Source organism: Dermacentor andersoni, chromosome 2 (assembly GCF_023375885.2).
Source record: "Dermacentor andersoni chromosome 2, qqDerAnde1_hic_scaffold, whole genome shotgun sequence".
Classification (NCBI taxonomy): domain Eukaryota; kingdom Metazoa; phylum Arthropoda; class Arachnida; order Ixodida; family Ixodidae; genus Dermacentor; species Dermacentor andersoni.
Window position 1 is genome coordinate 117529836 of NC_092815.1, and position 18456 is coordinate 117548291.

The 18456-nt window shown below is 42.9% G+C and overlaps 2 protein-coding genes across 2 annotated transcripts in view; both read right to left on the reverse strand.

The window, feature by feature from the left end:
* The window catches only part of LOC126541326 (phospholipid-transporting ATPase ABCA1-like), a 55877-nt gene extending 41852 nt beyond the window's left edge, over positions 1-14025 (reverse strand). Inside the window, exons 1-15 of the mRNA XM_050188071.3 lie at positions 13952-14025; positions 11044-11135; positions 10861-10946; positions 10643-10740; positions 10274-10464; positions 10049-10167; positions 8398-8510; positions 8101-8268; positions 7755-7963; positions 7543-7673; positions 5738-5856; positions 3714-3896; positions 3417-3627; positions 2869-3003; positions 2034-2173 (exon numbers count right to left, since the gene is read on the reverse strand). Of these exons, the coding sequence (XP_050044028.3) occupies positions 2034-2173; positions 2869-3003; positions 3417-3627; positions 3714-3896; positions 5738-5856; positions 7543-7673; positions 7755-7963; positions 8101-8268; positions 8398-8510; positions 10049-10167; positions 10274-10458 (1713 nt within the window). The 5' untranslated portion in view covers positions 10459-10464; positions 10643-10740; positions 10861-10946; positions 11044-11135; positions 13952-14025. The remainder of the gene's footprint in view (positions 1-2033; positions 2174-2868; positions 3004-3416; positions 3628-3713; positions 3897-5737; positions 5857-7542; positions 7674-7754; positions 7964-8100; positions 8269-8397; positions 8511-10048; positions 10168-10273; positions 10465-10642; positions 10741-10860; positions 10947-11043; positions 11136-13951) is intronic.
* A 606-nt stretch (positions 14026-14631) lies between these two features.
* LOC129387560 (uncharacterized) overlaps positions 14632-18456 on the reverse strand; it is a 142707-nt gene continuing 138882 nt past the window's right edge. Inside the window, exons 29-35 of the mRNA XM_055076629.2 lie at positions 17489-17625; positions 17259-17423; positions 16889-17178; positions 15349-15467; positions 15178-15260; positions 14874-15088; positions 14632-14788 (exon numbers count right to left, since the gene is read on the reverse strand). Of these exons, the coding sequence (XP_054932604.2) occupies positions 14632-14788; positions 14874-15088; positions 15178-15260; positions 15349-15467; positions 16889-17178; positions 17259-17423; positions 17489-17625 (1166 nt within the window). The remainder of the gene's footprint in view (positions 14789-14873; positions 15089-15177; positions 15261-15348; positions 15468-16888; positions 17179-17258; positions 17424-17488; positions 17626-18456) is intronic.

Sequence of the window (18456 nt, forward strand, 5' to 3'; positions counted from 1 at the left end):
AGAAAGGAATATAATGAGTACAGGTGGCAAGAAGGCAGACGCCTAGGGTATCCATGTTCAACAACTTTAGAAGCTTCTCACCGTTGCTTCTTCCACATTTTCTAAGTTCTGCGTTGGAAACACTGTTGGCGTTAACCACGACAGAAGACCGAGGGAAAGATGGGAGCGGGCCTTCCCTCGAATTCATCGAGTTATCCTTGAAAGGGTACTCCTTTGCATATACACTAACTATGCAAAGGAGCCAGCTTTACAGGTGCGCAAGCAAGAACGCGTCAAATAAAAAGAACTTTCTAGGCTTGTCTTGCTAGTAAATTTTTGTACTGAAACTGAGGAAATGCCGTTTTTACCGAGATGAGACGCAGAGTGAGCGTTGAAATAATAATAAAAAAAAATAATTCCGACAGACTTGCGTGACCATGTAGAATCGAAATTCAATCTCTAGCGAAGCTGCTGTAAAGGGAGCGGCGTCCCCAAGCCCCGTTACCTACACCGTGCAATGACACAAGTAATTCATTAAAAATCTTTCACATTTTCACACGGATCACTTAATTATGTCGTACTTTCCACCTGTGCAACACCCTCATTCCCCAGCCGCGTTCCTTCAATTTTTCAGCGCGCTATGCATTCGTATTTCTCAGATAGGTGTGCGCAGTTTCATATGCTGCAATTTCGTTGCGCTGCTAAGTCGCGAGGGCGCGGGATGAAAGTCCGGTCGCGGCGGCCGCATTTAGATGGGGACGAAATGCAAGAACACACGTGTACCGTGCATTTGGTGCACGTAAAAGAACCCCAGGTGGTCAAAATTAATCAGTAGTTCCCCCACGACGACGTGCTTCATAATCAAATTATGGTTTTGGCATGCAAAACGCCAGAATATAATTTTAATGTGATGTTTTAATAAATATCTTGTAATTTAGGCGTTGGCGCTTTCGGAATTTACGCTTAAGCTTTCGGGCGTTTCTGACTGACCTTTTGGTGCTGATGCCTTTGGCTTTTACGTTTGCGTTTTTGGGCGCTTGTGGCTGTGTAAAAAGTTCACTATAAATAGAGGAGCAAAGTGTGCTTTTCCTTTTCATTCTACGAAAGAATGTTGCTGCGGCATAGTCGACTTTATTTATGTAGCGTGAAACGTGTTTTGGTTTCTTCAACCCTCAGTAGTGCGTCTGTAAACCCTATGTAAAGCCCCCTCCCCAAAGAAAAAAAAAGAAAAGGAAAGAAAAAAATCTTGTTGCCATGGCGATTTTAAAGTAACACAAAAAATACACGTTCAAGAAATGAAACTACCACACAGATTTTTTTCGCCTTCTAGCATTAATGACCTTAAAGGAATGCCCTTTATTCGTCCCAATCAGTTAGGGAATAGACCAAAGGTAAAAAGCTACAAAAAAACAGCTCGAGGACATCTGGGGCCCAGAAAACAAGTGAGAACATACATCGTACAGCAGCGGCACGCAGGCGCCATCCATGTCAAACACCTAACAAAGTAACAACACCAAGTAACACAACAAAGTAACAATTCAGCCATCGATAGTGAACGACGAAGCCGTAACAGGCCGTAATACTTACTTTCTCGCGTAAAATATGGGAAGACCCTCGTCATATGCGTTGTCTCTGCCCTGCATTGTCATAATTTTCCAAGCAGCGGCCCCAAGGGAAAGCTCCTCTGACTGAGACTGGTCGATACAACGGGGGAGATACTGCCCAGAAGAAATCAGTTGCTGCCCAATTGGCTTGCAACTGGGACCAGTTAGATTACCAGTTAAATATTTTCACCTGCGCATGCTGCGGGCAGGGTAGTTCGCCTTCTCGTACCACGGACTTGCAACCTTTCATTTGCTGCTATTTTTGGCTACTACTGAACGATTTTTTAATCTTCTTACGGTAGACTCTTCCCTGGACAACGCTTTACAACTTCTGGCGTATATGTAAAAAATTTCTTATGGGGGCTGGTGAGGGGCCATTTAAGGCGTTTAACTCACGCATGTGACGGCCATCATCAAAACATGCGAAAAAGCGAAGCCTAGGTGTCGTACCTCTTGCATGATTTGGAAAGCAGCTGGCGATCTCGGCGCATACAGTATCTGGCCTCGCAGAATGGGCTTGAGGAATCCCCAGATGATGGGGCCGCCGGACATCCTCATCACTTGTTCATAGCCACGACGACAAAACTTGCCTGTCGACAAAGTGAACGTGTTACGCCCATGGTGGTGAAACGCTTACAAGGTCTCGCCGACAAATTGGCTTCTGCTAGCCTTCGGTCATATTTTCGTGGCTGCTACTATACTTTCTCGCGTGACGGAGAGTGACAGGCATAACGTGAACACATAAAACGTAGCTAATCGTAACGGTCTTTTTACTACGAAAAGTGATAAAAATATGCATACATCCAAAACCACGTTTTAGTGAGTTTCCTATTCCATTACGACTCCTTTTGAATGCTCAAACAGATGCGTATTTTCTTTTTTTTTTGTTCCTTATATTTAATTATTTATTGTGCTGCGCGATACCTAAAGCTACGTATACGTTCATTTACGTCTTCTGAAAAGCAATCGTACACATTTCTGGGAACTTTCAGCAACCATTTGCAATGACTGCGTATTAATGCAGCCCACGATTTTCAACATGGCATGTAACTTATGCTAAAACGTGGGATACTATATGCAATTAAGTCATACATGATGCCAAAAATTACGATTATGTTCCAAGTTTACGAATGTTCCCATAATAATATTTTTTCAGGTATGCAACTTACTCGAATATACATGCAAAGATTATCACTACGTGCTGAACTTTTAGATATCTATTTCTCGTTCACTTGACTGCATTCTCAAGGAATAATCCACGCTGATAAATAACAAATGCTCTTACTAGGCAGTTCTTCTATTTCCTGCACGTCAAGTGTTGGCTCACGAGACGAAGGTTCTAGGAGATAAAATTGGTCTTCAAGTGCTTTGAGGGGTGAACCACAAAGCAGCTGGCCCACGAGGCTCAGCGCAGCTGGACCTGTAAGTGATTCCGAAGGAAAATTGGTAGCTTTAAGAAAGAAAACAACAACAACAACAACACTGAACCTCGAAGTAGGCTAATAGACAAGCAAGTTCGTCTTTTTTGTGTGTCTGTGAATCCATAATTAGCAGCAAGCTTATGGAAGCAAAATTTTCCTGTAACCTAATCGGTAAAAAAAAGCTGTAGAGGAAACTACTTTGTTGAAACTACTGTAGAGGAAAGTACAGCTGCTTTTCATGAAACTCGACATTGTTTGCACGTGCGACCACACACACACACACACACACACACACACACACACACACACACACACACACATATATATATATATATATATATATATATATATATATATATATATATATATATATATATATATATATATATGCCGTAATGGTTGGCTATCGTACTTGTCAACACGCTGATGCCATCTTGAGTGATGTTGAGGTCGGACAGTGCTTTTGCGGTCTTTGGATCCAGAGCTTCAGAAAGAAGTGACAACTTTTCCCTTATCACTGGAACGACTTGCGGTGCCGTACTAAGTGCTTTCAAGGCGGACATCACCACTTCCTTACTGAGGTTCGATGCCCGCAGTACGCCATCAAATACAGCGTCTGCAAACTAAAAAAGAAAAAGAAACGTAACGAACAAATTAGTACTATGCTAAGAAAGTCTCATTCTTCAGTTAATATAAGTTTAGAACTCACATTTTTGATGACCTTCGACATTGTGAGGTCGGGAAATGGCCGATAGTCAATTTCTGAAGACAAGGCGGGAGTGCAAAGTGCCATGAAATCCTTGTTGCGAGGACCGGAAACACTTGGTTGGCTTTCGACGGCGTTGCAGATGGCAGTTGCCACGACGTTGTTAATGCCGTCATTCCTGGCGAGCTATTGAGAGCAAAACAAAATATGTTGTCGTTAGCATCATGAAAAATGAGACCAGTAGGCGCAGGGATAACCACGCGGAGTTGTGCGCATTTTGTTTCAGGACAGTACAACTATTAGCAGACCTCTGTCAAAGCCGCATTTCTGCTGCTTCCTGTTTCCCTAGCGTCACGCAATATGATGTGAAAACTATAGGCGAAGCGAATTAAACATACTGGGATGGGGGATGCATTACGCCCCACAGAATCAATGTACTCGGGTACGGATACTGGTGCGCAATCTCGGACTTTTGTAACGCTGCGCGTGGTTTGCTTTGAGTTGAAATCTATCTTTTCATTTTACAAGAAATTTGAAGAGGAGGCAGAGACTCGCTTGTTTTTACCTTCATGTAATACCTCTTATGTAATAACCCCGCAAGGGTTTTTTTAAGGAAATAACATGAAAATCAAATGAAAGATCTGTTGAAGTGTTTAACTGAGAAAGGGAGACTAAAGACAATGAGTGCTTGACAAATGTCCCTGACCCCGCACACTAGCAGCAGTACAGCGTGTACACTACCATACAACATTTCTGCAGCACAAGCAATCCGCAATTAAACGAAAAAAAAAGAGAAAGACGTACTGTTTAAGTGTGCAGGAAATCTATCAACACTTTCGGCAGTAGTGCTAACAAAGTTATGCAGAACGAGGTGTCGGGGAGACGAATTTCCGGCCATTGTAGCACTTCGGAAGTTAAAAAGTTACGACATGTAGATAACCACGACTCCCCCCCGCCCCCCTTCTCTTCTTTATTTTTTGGGGTTGTGAATACATTTAGAAATTGGCAGCACGCTTGCTTCCTTCCAGTATTTTTTAGCACAATGCTCTGTGTTCAGTCCAAATAAAGATAGAGACTTTCCTTTTGTTTTGTTTTTAACCGATAACTTCCTTAAGCTGCTTCGCCCACTTTGAATGGACGTCGGCCAATCTCGTACAATAAAAACCGGTTTGTGTGACACGAACGAGGAGGAGAGTAAAGTACAGAGAGGGAAAGCGTTGATGCGGAGTAGCAGGAGGAGAGCAAGGCGTCCGATAATTGAAGCGGGTGTGGTTGACGTCACGCACTGGGTGATGAGGAAACCAGGAGGAGGGCGCGCACCAGGTGCGAGCGCTTCACTACGTTCTGCGTAAGCGAGTACTTCAATGTTTGGCTGCACTTGGCATAACCGGTAAGTTTACGAGGATCTGTAGGAAGACGAACGTCAACGCTCAATTAAATCAGCTCAGCGGTGGAGCCAGGATGGCCTGCTGCCTTCCGCTCCTAGCATGAGCTTTGTGCGTACGTGCACGATGGGCGCACTAGCGTTCTCGCTGAGGTGCTGTGGGTGCGCAGTGGCCTGAGTGGAACAGACAGTAAACACCAAGCTAACATAACCTAACATTTCCATGGGCGCTAAATACGCCGATGGTTTCCCGTCGGTCTCACCTCGTGCACCACCGAAGGGCGTAGAAGGGCGACGCCTGCCGCGCCCCCGGCGGCTGCGCTCCGCATTACGCCAGCATTGTGAGACGCCTGGCAGCTGCCGGGGCGCTGTTTCTTCGGCACAGCAGCAGGTGCTTTGCGTGCTACGTCGCGCCATGTCGCTCCCGCGTCTAGTTAAAACATTGTGCAAGGAGTTCAACCGGAACGATATATACCTTGCTACGCTATCTATGGTTCGGACTACAAATTTGTTTTTGCTTTTATGCCGTTCTCACCGCATTTTTTTTGCGCTACAGAAAGCCAACAAATAATTTTAGTAAACTCAGCGGCTCAGTGTTGTGCGGGAGGTGATGAAAAAACGATGAGCATATGGAGGTCCTCACCGTATCGATGTCCAGAGGTTGCTTCAGCACTTTGTCAAGCTGGTCTTGGGGCAAGTTCAGCTCCCTTTTTATTATTTTCTTGGCCCTCTCCTTATCAGAAAATGTGTCCTGGACGGTGTCTGTATCACATAAAAAAAAACACATTATGTTCCACTCACGCTCCATGTCACCGTGAATGTCTTAGTATACTCGTTGAAAATTATACAGTAAACCGTTGTTATAACTACATCACTTTATTGGCAATATCGCATTGCTCGAAGTTTTTCGCAGTCTCACTGCAGTGCGTTTATTTAGGCCGGATTATTCAAAGTGAAGTCACAGTGAGCTAATTTGGTGACGTCGGACACCGTTTAATACGAAGTGCCAGCTGTAAATTCGCACCGGACCGCTCGGTGCGGCATGCACGATGAAATTTTTATTTTTTCCGTAAGGTTTATTCGTAACTTGGAGAGGCACAGAGTGCTAAGAAGGCTCCTCCTACACATGGAAGCAGCTTCTTGAGACTAACTGTATCACGTGATGATAAACCGACAGTCTAGATAATTGCACGTGGGCATCAGCAGAATTTCGCCACTGTGACGTCGCCACTGTTGAGCGCGGCCTTGTTTCAATATAAGTTTTACGAACTCCTTTGCCAATGGAGAGCCCATCCAGCGTTGGTTTGGCCCTTTTGGAGCTTTCTGCTCTCAACGAAGGACCGCTTACAACGAAGTACATTTCCTCTCCCGACGATCTTGTTATAACGAGGGTTCTACTGTAATTTTTTTTTTCACAATGTATTTAACACTTTCACCGCCACTTAAGTTGAACTTTATTTTAAAAAGAAAAAAGAACGATTCAACAGCGGTTGACATTGAAGAAAGACAATGTCTTCTTAGGCGCATTAGTGTACGATGTAGTTTGTTGTTTAAACTGCACTACCTTCTAGGTCGGCCCATGATCACCATTGCACTATCTCCGGGATCGTTTCATAGTATTCGTTGAGTAAAGCCACACTTCCGGTTCCGGTTGTTGGCGCGCGCAGGGTGTACGAGCGAATCAGGGTTTCGTGTCGGCTTTTTTGCGCTTATTACGAATTACTACTGCTCTGTACATAGCTCTTCGCTAACTTGGTGCGTATTTTTTGTTCCAAGCTTCATTTAGGCGCCTTTTTCGTTTTATTACGTGCACTAGAAGGCCTCAAATCGTCTAATTTGAAGAGAGCAAAGTGACCAGATACCCAGGTCCCACGAACCCCAAATCGATCTGGAATCTCCAAAGAAGACCAATTCAACTTTTCAATTCAATATTTATTCACAACACACATACAATGTTGTGTTGAAGGCTCCCCTGACAAGATATCCGTAAGCTTACAGCTTGACGGCGGCCAGAGGGGCCAGTAATCGGCAGCAGTGAGAATGCATTGGTTAAAGTATTGAATGACAATGCATGAAGTGACATCAATAAATACCTATATAAGCAACAGTCACAGCAATAAATGCATATACTATAAGCGATACAACAATATATATATATACTATGCATATCAATATGTGAAAATACATGCACTACATACCAGACGCACTAATAACACATGCGAGTAATATATAAGACGAGATAAGGACAATGGATCAGTAAAATTTATCAAATAAAAACATATTGCGCAATGGCGTTAGTCAAAACCCAACATCTTTATTTTCATGCATTCATACGTCTTGGGTTTCCTTCATATTACAGCGCATGACTCTCATAAGCCGCGAATTAATTTCCAAAGAAAGATTGTTAGCTGTCCGATATTTAACAATGAAACGGAAAATCAGGCTTACATGTTAGGTGGAACAGGCCACTCTCGCCTAGTTTTTCGACGCCTCTGAGCCCTTGAGTAATCAGGTTGACGTATTCCTCAATAGAGCCTCCAGGAAAAATCGCTTCTATTATCTCCTGCACTTTGTCCAAGCTGGAATAAATTTTTGTTTAACGCTTTACTAAAGAGCTCTTGCCAAAGATCTGTGATGCGAGAGATGGACTTTGACTTTACCTGCTTATAAGCTCCTTGAGGACGCTGTCGTCGAGTAACGTTATAACAGAGGACAGTGTGTCGGCCACGTTGTCGCCCGAAGTGTCAAGTGAAAGAGCTTTGGTCGACCGCAGAAGCTTGGACATGGCATCCCACAGCGTGGTCGCACCCTTCAGGATTTTGTCCAGCCACTTCGCTGCATAGAATGCCTTGTTCTGTGCTTCCATAACCTGCACGAATGCAGCAGTAATCAAAGTGTGAAGGTAAGCCTAAATAATCACATCTCCGGTGATTCATCGCTTGAAGTTACGTTTGACTGGTTATACTTTCCTAGAGGAACAGTGTTTATGCTATGGTACGTACTTACCTGTTTCGCAATACCAGATGCGTTGAACACAGATCGAGCAATTGCTTCCACAAAATCAGTGTCGCACAGATCTTGTCCCTCCTGGGACTTGTACGCGAGCAAACGCCTTTCTGCGCTGCTACAAAATGCCTCTTGAAACGATTCTTGCGAGAAGTTATGACGAACCAACTGCAAAGTAGGAAGTATAAATATTGCACTGCGGTAATGCAGAAAAGCAGCCCTGCCATATTAATGCACTTTTCTTCAAGTAGATTTTAATTATAAAGAATTTCAATGAACGTGTAAGCGTATGCGTACCCAATTCAGATTTATGACAGCACTTTCGATCACGTCCTCCCATGAGCTCGCTCCTCCAGGCAATGTTTCGTTCAGCATCTTGATACTAACGATTTCTGGTAACGTTGTATAAACTGCAAGGTAATAAAATTGTGCACCATTAAGAAAACCCACGAGTTGTGCGAGGGATGTTTTTTCTTCCTTAATAAAACTAAAATACAGAGCTTCTTTCAAAAAATGGACTAAGACTCCACTTCGCCTAAGCCACACCATTGACAGGCGCACTAAAGTATCGCCAGATTTCTCACTTCAGATTTACTTAAATTAGAGAATTAGGCTGCAGACATGCCCTATATATAGGGTGGTGCTTTCAGTCCCCCCCCCCCCCCCCCCCCTTTTTTTAAATGCCTTCACAGATAGCACAGCTCAGACCCTTGAGATAAATAGTCTATGAGGTGGCCATTACTTCTACGAGAAATCAAAATGCTTAATTGAATAATTAACATAACTACGCTATTTACTTTTTAATTAAGAACTTTCCGGCGCATATTTTTATCTATGAATTGTAGCTAATGAGCTTGCGAGGCATATCGATCGACTTGGAACGAATTCTGAGGATATCACTGGTTTCGAGATATGTGCCATCAGATTTGCAATAAAGATGCACTGTTGTTCCAGTTACATTTTTTAAAATGAAAACGCTGTTTTATTCATTGAAGCACAAAAATAAGTTGAAAGCCAATGCATTTCGTCACGTACTATGCAAATTAATATCTTAAAACTGGCGTCATCCTGAGAACTTGTTCCAAGTAGATACATGCTTCAAGCTCACCGGCTACAACACGTAAATTGGTATATGTGCCGTAAAGTAATTAATCAATCAGATAGTTAGTACAATTCTACTAATTATTCAATTAAGCATTTTGATTTCTCGTTAATGTCTGCCTCATCGAGCAATTTAATTTGAGGGTTAGAATTACGCTATCTGCCACAGGCAATTTTTAAAGAATTGGTGCAACTACGAAAGAACATCTGGTATATTGCAAAAAAATGGACTGAGTTCCACAATGGACCCTAGCGACATTACATATTACAGGGCGTAGATATGGGATAAATAGTTCAACACACTATAATTTATTTGACACCACAACAGTAACTCTTCTCCAGTCGGTAATTCAGAAATGCTGTGCGATAAAACAAAAGAACGTGCGATAAAACAAAAGCCAAGGTAAACTTTCACACTACAATACTTCGCGGACAATAAACATCATGAAGCGCTGTCAGTATGGCCAGAGGATATGCACACAATTGCATGACCTTTGCAGTATTAAAAAGGCAGAACCATTATTACTAACACATTGCCTTTTTCGTTGCACCTACCGGTGGCATGCTGTAATGTTCTTGCATTACGAGCTAGTCTGCGATAATAATTTAGAGACTTCTGCTATTTAATAATCAGCGATAATTTGTTTGTAGCAGCATCCGTATTAAATTTCCAACATCGGACTTCCAGGAACACGTGTCTGGGGTAAAGCGGGAACCGGTGTTTGGCAATGCACTGTGTGTTTTAAAAAAAAATATCGCTCGGCGCTTTTACGCGAAGGGATTTGAACACTCAAAAGATATTAGCGCACGTTGGAGATCGGCCCATTAATAGCTGTGGTTCACTAACCAGGTAGTTCGCCGGCGACCTTGTTTACGAGGAACTGAAGCAGAGACTCATCTTGACTGCTTCTCTTCAGAAGAAGCTCCTTGGCAAGATCGAACAGATGTCTGGTGAGAGTTACGTACCTGAAAAGCAAGAGCCAAGCCGCGACAGACACAGTTTAAAATGGCCTGCAGGTCGATACCGAGGGTGTATATTGTTGAGAGCTATATATGACCTAGCAGGTTGTACCTTTCGACGCTGTCTTTGAGCGTTCCATTATGGTACTCATCAATGCAAGGTTCGAGCTTTTGGTAATAATAGTCCTCTGTGAGCTCACTGACATACTTATCCATGATGTTCCCACCAGCTGCAAGAACACCGGCAATGGTCTTGCATTTTTGCTGATGAGGTGTATTGGGGTACTTGATGGCCATTCGAAGCTGCAATGTTAAAAAAAAAGTGGGCGTTTTGCGTTCCCAGAGAGAAATAATTATAGAGAAGGCATGCGCTTTCACGACATGACTTCTATAGATAAGTGATGTTCTGCATTTACTGGAGCAACATTTCTTTATGCGAAAATTTGAATATGTAACCAACAAGTATGCTTGTATTTCGCACCTTTGAGATGAAATTTCGGAGACCAAGTCTGTGAGAAAGCCATTTGTAGGCGTTCGTGGCGGTTTTATTTGGAAGGGCACATATCAGCTCTTCCGGCTCTGAAACACAGCGTTAAGTATTATAGCATGAGGGCACAGCCATACGCTGATGTCGAAAAATTAGGATCGATGCATGCGTCTTTTAGCTGCGTGAAGTCGATTTGTATTATCGAATATTACCTGGAAAATCTTGAAGACGATCGGACACAATATCTAAAATGGCAGCATAGGGGGCACTTTGGTTCTGTTCGCAAAAGTAGTCATCTCTGAAAGCAAAAAAAGAAAAACAAATAAACGTCTGAAGACGCGTTCCTGGGATGAAAACCTTAATTTTGTGAATATACTTTCGAAACCCATACTTACGTAACGTTAAGAATGAGGGAGAAAAAGCGAACGAGTTCTGCTGGACTGTTGAACGACTTCTGCGAAACCAGTCGCCTTAAGAGCTCTTGTTTCTGAAAACATAATTGTACAGAGTGAAGGTATTAATAGTTTGGTAAAGTGCCGACGGCTGCAAGTGAAGGACCTCATAAATTGTTCTCTGCAGTTGGTCTTGAAATAAATTACCTGAAGCTTCACCTCCTTCACGTATCATTTCAGAGAAAGGTTTGGAGGAATCGTAAGCGCGCTTGAAGAATCGATTTACTGTGTTTTCCAGCTCGTCAACATCTTGGTTAGGTAGGGTTAACAGTAAAGTCAAACGGTACAGTTGGAAGCGGTTGCTTCTGACTGCTACATCTCGCTTGCAAATGGACGCAAGGATCCAATGCTTAATTAGAACTAGTGAACAAGTTATAACTGGTGAATACTAGCAATGAGGCGTTACGAACGGTTAAAAAATAATCAAAAACAGGAAGTGAAGCTTACAAAAGGAAAAAAAGTGTAAGATGGAGTGTCGAACTCAAACGCCGTCTTGAAAAAAAGAAAGAAGCCCTAGGACACCAAGTTCAATGCACGTATACGCTTTCAGTACCCTTTGTGCTGATTCGTACGAAACTTGGCGGCGTGCAACAGCCATTAGACATACACATGGCACTTATCCGAGCACTTGCACGTGTGTGTGGCACGGTAGATGGCACGTGGTCGCCGCGAAGGGATAGAGCGCTAGTCGACTGCATGAGAGCCTGTACTTTTGAGAGCGTGCTGGGAATGAACGCTGGCGTCTACAGTTTTCAGCACCAGAAGACGGAGCTCGATCTTGACTGCTCAACGCTGAGGCGACTCGAAGCAGCTGGCATAAGAAGTCGTTTCGTCGAGAGGGCCACAGGGTGAAAATTAATGCGAAGTAACAGGCGCGCGAACCACCGGCTTCGTTGGTACTTGCGGCATGCTTTGACTGTGCCCGGAACGGCGATTTTCTTTTTCTCTTCCGAAACACTCGAATGGTGGTTTTTTACAGAATATCTTCTGATACGAAAGTGACGTGGGGCATTTTTATGGTGTCACTATGACTTGGCTGAAACACTTTCACGGCGGACGCGAACAAAGCTGGTGAATGATGTGTGATTGACAATTATGTGTGGGTATAAATGTAGCATTTGTGCGGGTTATCATCATCATCATCATCATCATCATCATCATCATCATCATCATCATTATTATTATTATTATTATTATTATTATTATTATTATTATTATTATTATTATTATTATTATTATTGGATACTGTGAGTCTTAGCAGTCCCTCACAGGAGTGAACAATAAGTACGGCGGCATAATTGTCAACAGAATATAAGAATACACATAAAGAATAGTTATCACACTTCGCCACTATGTTTTATGCAACAAAGTTGTCTACATATTTCGTCAAAAAAAGAGGAAAATTTGAGTTTACATGACTCATTGTTACACACATACAAAACTAACAGTACAGGAACGAACTTAGTGATCTAGCAATGCAGCAATTTCGAGGAATTACACAAAAAGGAGTTCTTCGATTTTAGTGGTGAAAGTATTCATGCAAGCGCGTGGCAGATTGTTCCATTTTTATATGGTAGACGGGAAAAAAGAGCATTTGTAAGTGTCGCAGTGTGTTATAAATGGCCTGATACACTTGATATGATTTATTCTGGATGAGTATTGGTAGGGTGGCTTGACGTAACCGTTCTTATTACCAGCAGTGTTACGTTATATAACAGATACATAAATTTCAAAGAAACTACGCGCCGGCGAATTTCAAGTGTTTGTATGGCAGCGCGATTGTGCAGTAGCGTCACGCTGTCATTCATAGAATATTTAGAATAAATGAATCGAAGCGCTTTGTTTTGGATTGCCTCTAACGAAGATAGGGTACTGCGTAATGGCCGTAGATCGCAATAAAACAAGGCGTTGTGTCGTTGTTGCGAAGCGAGGAGATCGCAGTACACATTTGTTGTCGCCGGCTAACAACACATTTACCCCACACTTAGGTCCAAGGAATTCTTGCGGTTATCTTGATTATATCGGTTTACAATATCACTTTGCAGCGATGCGAATGGAAATCATTATTCAAAGACACCACGCTTCTGAAAGAAACGCGGTGCCTTTGTGCGCGGGTAATCTGTTCGAAAAGAAACAAAGGTGCTCCCCTCTCCTTTTCTGCTCCAAAGGCCCACGCGGACGCTCACGAGAGTACAGCACGTCTTTTTGAACTATACGCATAGTGTTGCATGCTCTCCGGTTTTCTCCTCAGTCTGCTATTCCATCTTTTATGTTAGCCCTCTGTCTCGACACCAGCGGCAGGGAGTCAAGCACTGGTTTGGCTAGTTTCAAACCATTTACTCCGTTCTAATCTTCCTGATAAAAGCGCCCATAAAGCGAGATATGATGCGTGTCACATGTTTTCCTTTTTGGCGTATCAACAGCGACGTTCTTTGCGGTGGCTTGAAACATCGCTATCACGGGGATTTCACAGAACTGTGCAATCTCTTAAAATACTACTGTGCAGCCGAGGACGTGGTTAATTCGAATGAGAGGTATTGTTCAAGAGCATGCGCTCTCTGCCCTCTACGAAGAGTGGTGCGAGTAGAGGGAGTTCATGCTGAAGAATGAAAACACAATAGCACCGGTCATATACGTAAAAACAAGTGCGTCCTTGCAAAGCAGTTAAGAATGCCTTGCACTATTGTGATGTTTTAGAGCACAGCTTAGGTTTTCCGTAGGCCCTTGCTTAATAATCACGGGTCTCCGACCACAATATTCTTCTGAGCCTTTCTTTTTCTCGAAACTCGGGTTTCATTAAAGATAGTGCCTAAAATTAGCACAGGAGACATGTAATACTTTTGGTACGCACTTCGTCAAGGATGTCGGAGCCGAAGCATCTTGGACATGAAGCCGTTCTTCTTTGTGCAACGTAAGCATTTTCTGAGGGCACTGTAAGCATAAAGACAACGTAAATATTAAGGACTTAACCATCGCCAAATTATCAATATCGTCTTTCGCTCTGGCTGCGTGTAAGTGAATACAAAGCATCAAGAATCAAAACCTAACAATTATTTGCAGACGACTGTATATATAGTTGCAAACTCTTACTCATAACTCTGTTAAGACATATTTAAGTTATTAAGAAACTTACTAAAACAAGATTTTATAAAAGCTCATCCACGGGAACTTGAGGCTTCCGCCCTCGTAGTATTTTCTCAGTATCAGTCTATCGAGAATGAATATTCAGCGTTGCTTACTGTGTATATAGAAGCTGGCGCCATGACGTTTAGCTTACGTGACTTATCTAGTAGAACTACTGGCAGTGCGCAGCGCAGGTGGTGCGTTTGCAAACACTGCAAACAGGGGGTCTCGAAACCGCAGCACGCGGGCGCTCCATGTGGCCTCCGTGCCATTGTGCGTGGCCTGAGTCGCGCAGTGCAATTTTCACGCCTGTGGTTTGCAATTGACCCAAACGTCGATAAACGACCCTCGTGTGCCGTACGTTTGGCCTGATATCTGATTTAAATTGCAGGACCCTGCTACATCTCGTCACGCAAACACGAGAGAAAGAGACTTGCATTGCTCGAAGTAGGAGTTGAGACTCGCAGCGAGGTCTAGCAGTACGGGGACCGCAGAATTCCACAGAGGCGCGTTGACTGCGTTGTGGTGCACCATCCACATCATGCTTAGAAATAGACGCATCGCACTGCAAATGGACATATCCTAATTTAGTTTCAATTCGAATTCAAAGTTTGCACGAATTGTCGGCACTCTTTCTACTAATCGCTTACCTGTGCATGGGCCTGCTCGCATAACCGTCTAGGAAGCTGGTAACTGTCGTGCTGACTTGCTCGTCATTCAGGAGTCTCACCGTGTCGTTGCCGTCGCCCTGATAACCCGCGGCCATCTCTTCAGCAAGCCTGTCCATTTCCTCGAGCGAAAAAGCAAGTTTCGCTTCTGGCATCTGTTGGATCCATTCAGTGTCCACACTTACGCGATCTCGCACCTGCCGTTCCAAGAAAATAAAATGCAGCTGGCAGACTGTGGATTCACAAAAACTAAAAAAAATTATCGGGACAAGAGGTTAAGTGTTACCTGGCTAGCATTTATGGCTCGCATGGTTTCTTTGTAGTCATTCCACTTGTCCATAGTGAAAATGCTCACTAGCAAGTCAGAATCTGAAGAAGTAAGTAAAACAGCGTTTGCTTAGCTTGCTTAGCTTGCTTAGCGAACGGCTCGAGCATGAATTCACCAAAGAGGGACTACCTTCTGTTCGTGATTCCGAGGCAAGCATAGCGTAATGATAGAACTTCCTAATTTCCTCGTACAGTTGCGCAGCGCTGAGCTGTCCTCTTGCTAGCAACAACTTTGTGAACTTAGATAACCTGAAAAATGAGCATTGAAGGAAGAAAGTTACTTGAAATTTCACTACGGAATAAATGAGCAACTTTTTATCTCAGCTTTAAAAAAATAAAGAATTTTAAAGCAAGTAACCTCAGAGACTAGAGGGACCTAGTCGCTCTGCGGTGCTCTGAGCAAGGTTACTGCCAATGCGCAATCTCAGGAGTCTCTGAAGGATTTCTTCAAACGCGCAGTGGCTGCAGTTTGTCTTGGACAGCTAAAAACCATTTTAGCCTGGTACGACAAGTGCCTTTTTGATGTGCACATTACGTTCGAAGAAACTCTATACTGAGCACCCTGTTACAGCGTCGGCACTCAGATTATGCGTATGGTAAGCACACATTTGCATCTGTGGTCGCAGAGGGCAGCAGAAATATTGCGACCCAAGTAGTACTCGTTACGTTAACGTCTACATCGCATTCCCCCTAAACGTTTTAAGAAAGCAGCGTATTAGGCGTAAGCACAATGGTAAACAAAGTGTTCTGAAACTCCATGTCGTCGCATTGTCGTTGATCAGAGTATACGATGCCGGCTTTTAAAGATAACGCTTCTGATGCTGTCACAGACGAATGAGAGGACTGAGGACAAGGCGGGCAATACACGATATGGACACGAAGTGTAGCCCTCGCTATTTCACAACGTCTTCTTTATCCTCTCTTTCTGGCTGCGTTTCTTGAGCTTAATCTTTTTTTATATAAGGACACCACACGGTCACTGAGTTGCTTTAGCACTTGACGTGGTGCTTGGAGTTTCACGCATTTATTCCCGCAGTCTAAGGATAGCGATCGCATAGACTGTAAAATAACTGTCGCTAAATTTCATGAGCTGGTGCAGTTTGAACAACCTGATTGCATGATTGGAAATTTCTGACTTTAACCTCTAAAAGTAAGACCAAGTCAGTTTTGACAATTTGAAGCACGTGTAAAATCGTTGTACGACTGGCTGAAACCACTGGTATATACACTAAAAAACTGAACAAACACACTGACAACAACGTAGTCACAACAACAAAGTTTCTAACAATGTGATCGCGTCCTGTCAGGTGTCAACAACCGGCGCACGCTTTTTGCTCTTTTGAGTTTACACATATAAAAAGCTTGCTTTTTTTTCTATAACTTTGGTTTACGAGATTCCAGATCTTATTACCGTCCTGTTTTTTCCTCTTTTAATTATGCTAACACTGTGTCCCGTAGTTTAATGCGCAATGTCGTGTTTCAACGTTCTGCGATGAGTTGGAATTTCTGAACTATTCACTTGCTGTGCTGGAGCGTCGGCCGGCGTGCATCTCCACATTTTGCAGCATTCTAGAAGCAGCAAGTGAATCGCGACCGCGAGAACTACTCGAAGTTCCTCTTAATACGGTTCACGATCAATCTATACCGACATAGTTTATTCAAGCACTTACGTTTCCCATGCAGTTTTGTCGTCCAAGAAGCTCAACAGTTTTCTCATCTGAATGAGGGCGACAATTCCTCTCTCAACGGCGACACTGTCGGACGTCCGTGCGTCCAGTAGAGCTCTGTTGATGTTAAATGTTTCCCACGGAGAGAGGAACGAGACGTCGTCGCTTATGGAATGTCGCTGATCCGTGGAATTTACTAGTGACCCCTTTGTAGTTGTGAGTCTCTTGACCAAATTGTACATTTCCCCGGCAAAATGTTTCGCTTCTTGAGATGTTTCGAGGTCTTTCACAGTCTGAAAAAAGAAGAATGCAATTTTATTCTGTGAATAGAAACTACTACGCTACGAGCGGAAAGCCACTACGAAACCCTTACGTTTGAATCTGTCATTAGTTCTTGAATAATGGCCGTGAAGTTCGTGCTGCAAATTGCGTGCGTGAACATGTACCTCTCCAAATCATGACGCTCCATATACGTTTCGTTCCACGGTTCGCATATTTGACGTTGCACTTGAAGAAAGTTACCCACGGGAGAAGGATTCTGCAAGGTTATTAACGAAAAAATTGTCAAACATCTAACTCTCTATCTGTAGTTTACGACATTACCTTTGCTTTCTGCTGAACAATCAGTGATGACATCATCGTTTCAGCAGCCGCTGGAAGCATCGGGAGCCACGTGTTTAGAAAAGAAGCTGTGTTTGTCTTGTTACCAAATGCATCGTCAATCGGTATCATTGAAGATCCTGAAATAAAGATAAGTGCTGCACTTCAATTACATGAACGATTCTTGAGCTTTGTTCACTGGCAGGTATTATCATGAGAGCAAAGGGCTTTGTATTGCCATTGTTTCTTCAGTGTTATTGCGACGCTGATTATGCTACTTTAGAATCAACCACAAGGCTGCTGAGAAAAGCGTTGAACTTTGCGCACAGCAAACGTCTGCACTCAGTATAAGACAACTAAAGACTAGGATAGTTAAAAAACTTTTCATAGATGTGTAAAACATATGGTTTGTTATGTAGGCGACCATATATAAATCTGGATCATTTGTGGGAAGCACGATAAAATATCAGTCCCACTAATTGCAAATAGCAACCTCCAGGATGCATTGAAAGCACAGTAAAAGAATTAGGAGTTGAATCAGAATGAAACAAATAACATTAGTACTTACAAAAGATACTGAAAAAATTACAATATTGTGGGCCGCTTGGGGGAGGAAAGAATATTTTTTTTTCGAAGTTGCACTAATTGAAGCGTGCCACAGAGATCACGGAAAAACTAAAACAGCCGCATAATACTAACAATTGTATCAAAATAACACGTTGCAGAAATAATACTGGGGCAACATACAGCATACATAAAAAAACATTCAAGTGCGCGTCAATTAGAATGTGCACAAGTAATTAACGAAGTGTTGCGAGACCCACTAATACACCTTACAATAGGTGAAATTTAAGCACTATCACTATAAGCAAGGAAATAAAGAAAATAATTTTCAGCCGAAACATTGTCCAGGCATAGTTCAATACCTTTAGGAAATACGAGCCAGCGTGGGCATTGAAAATTGCTTTACA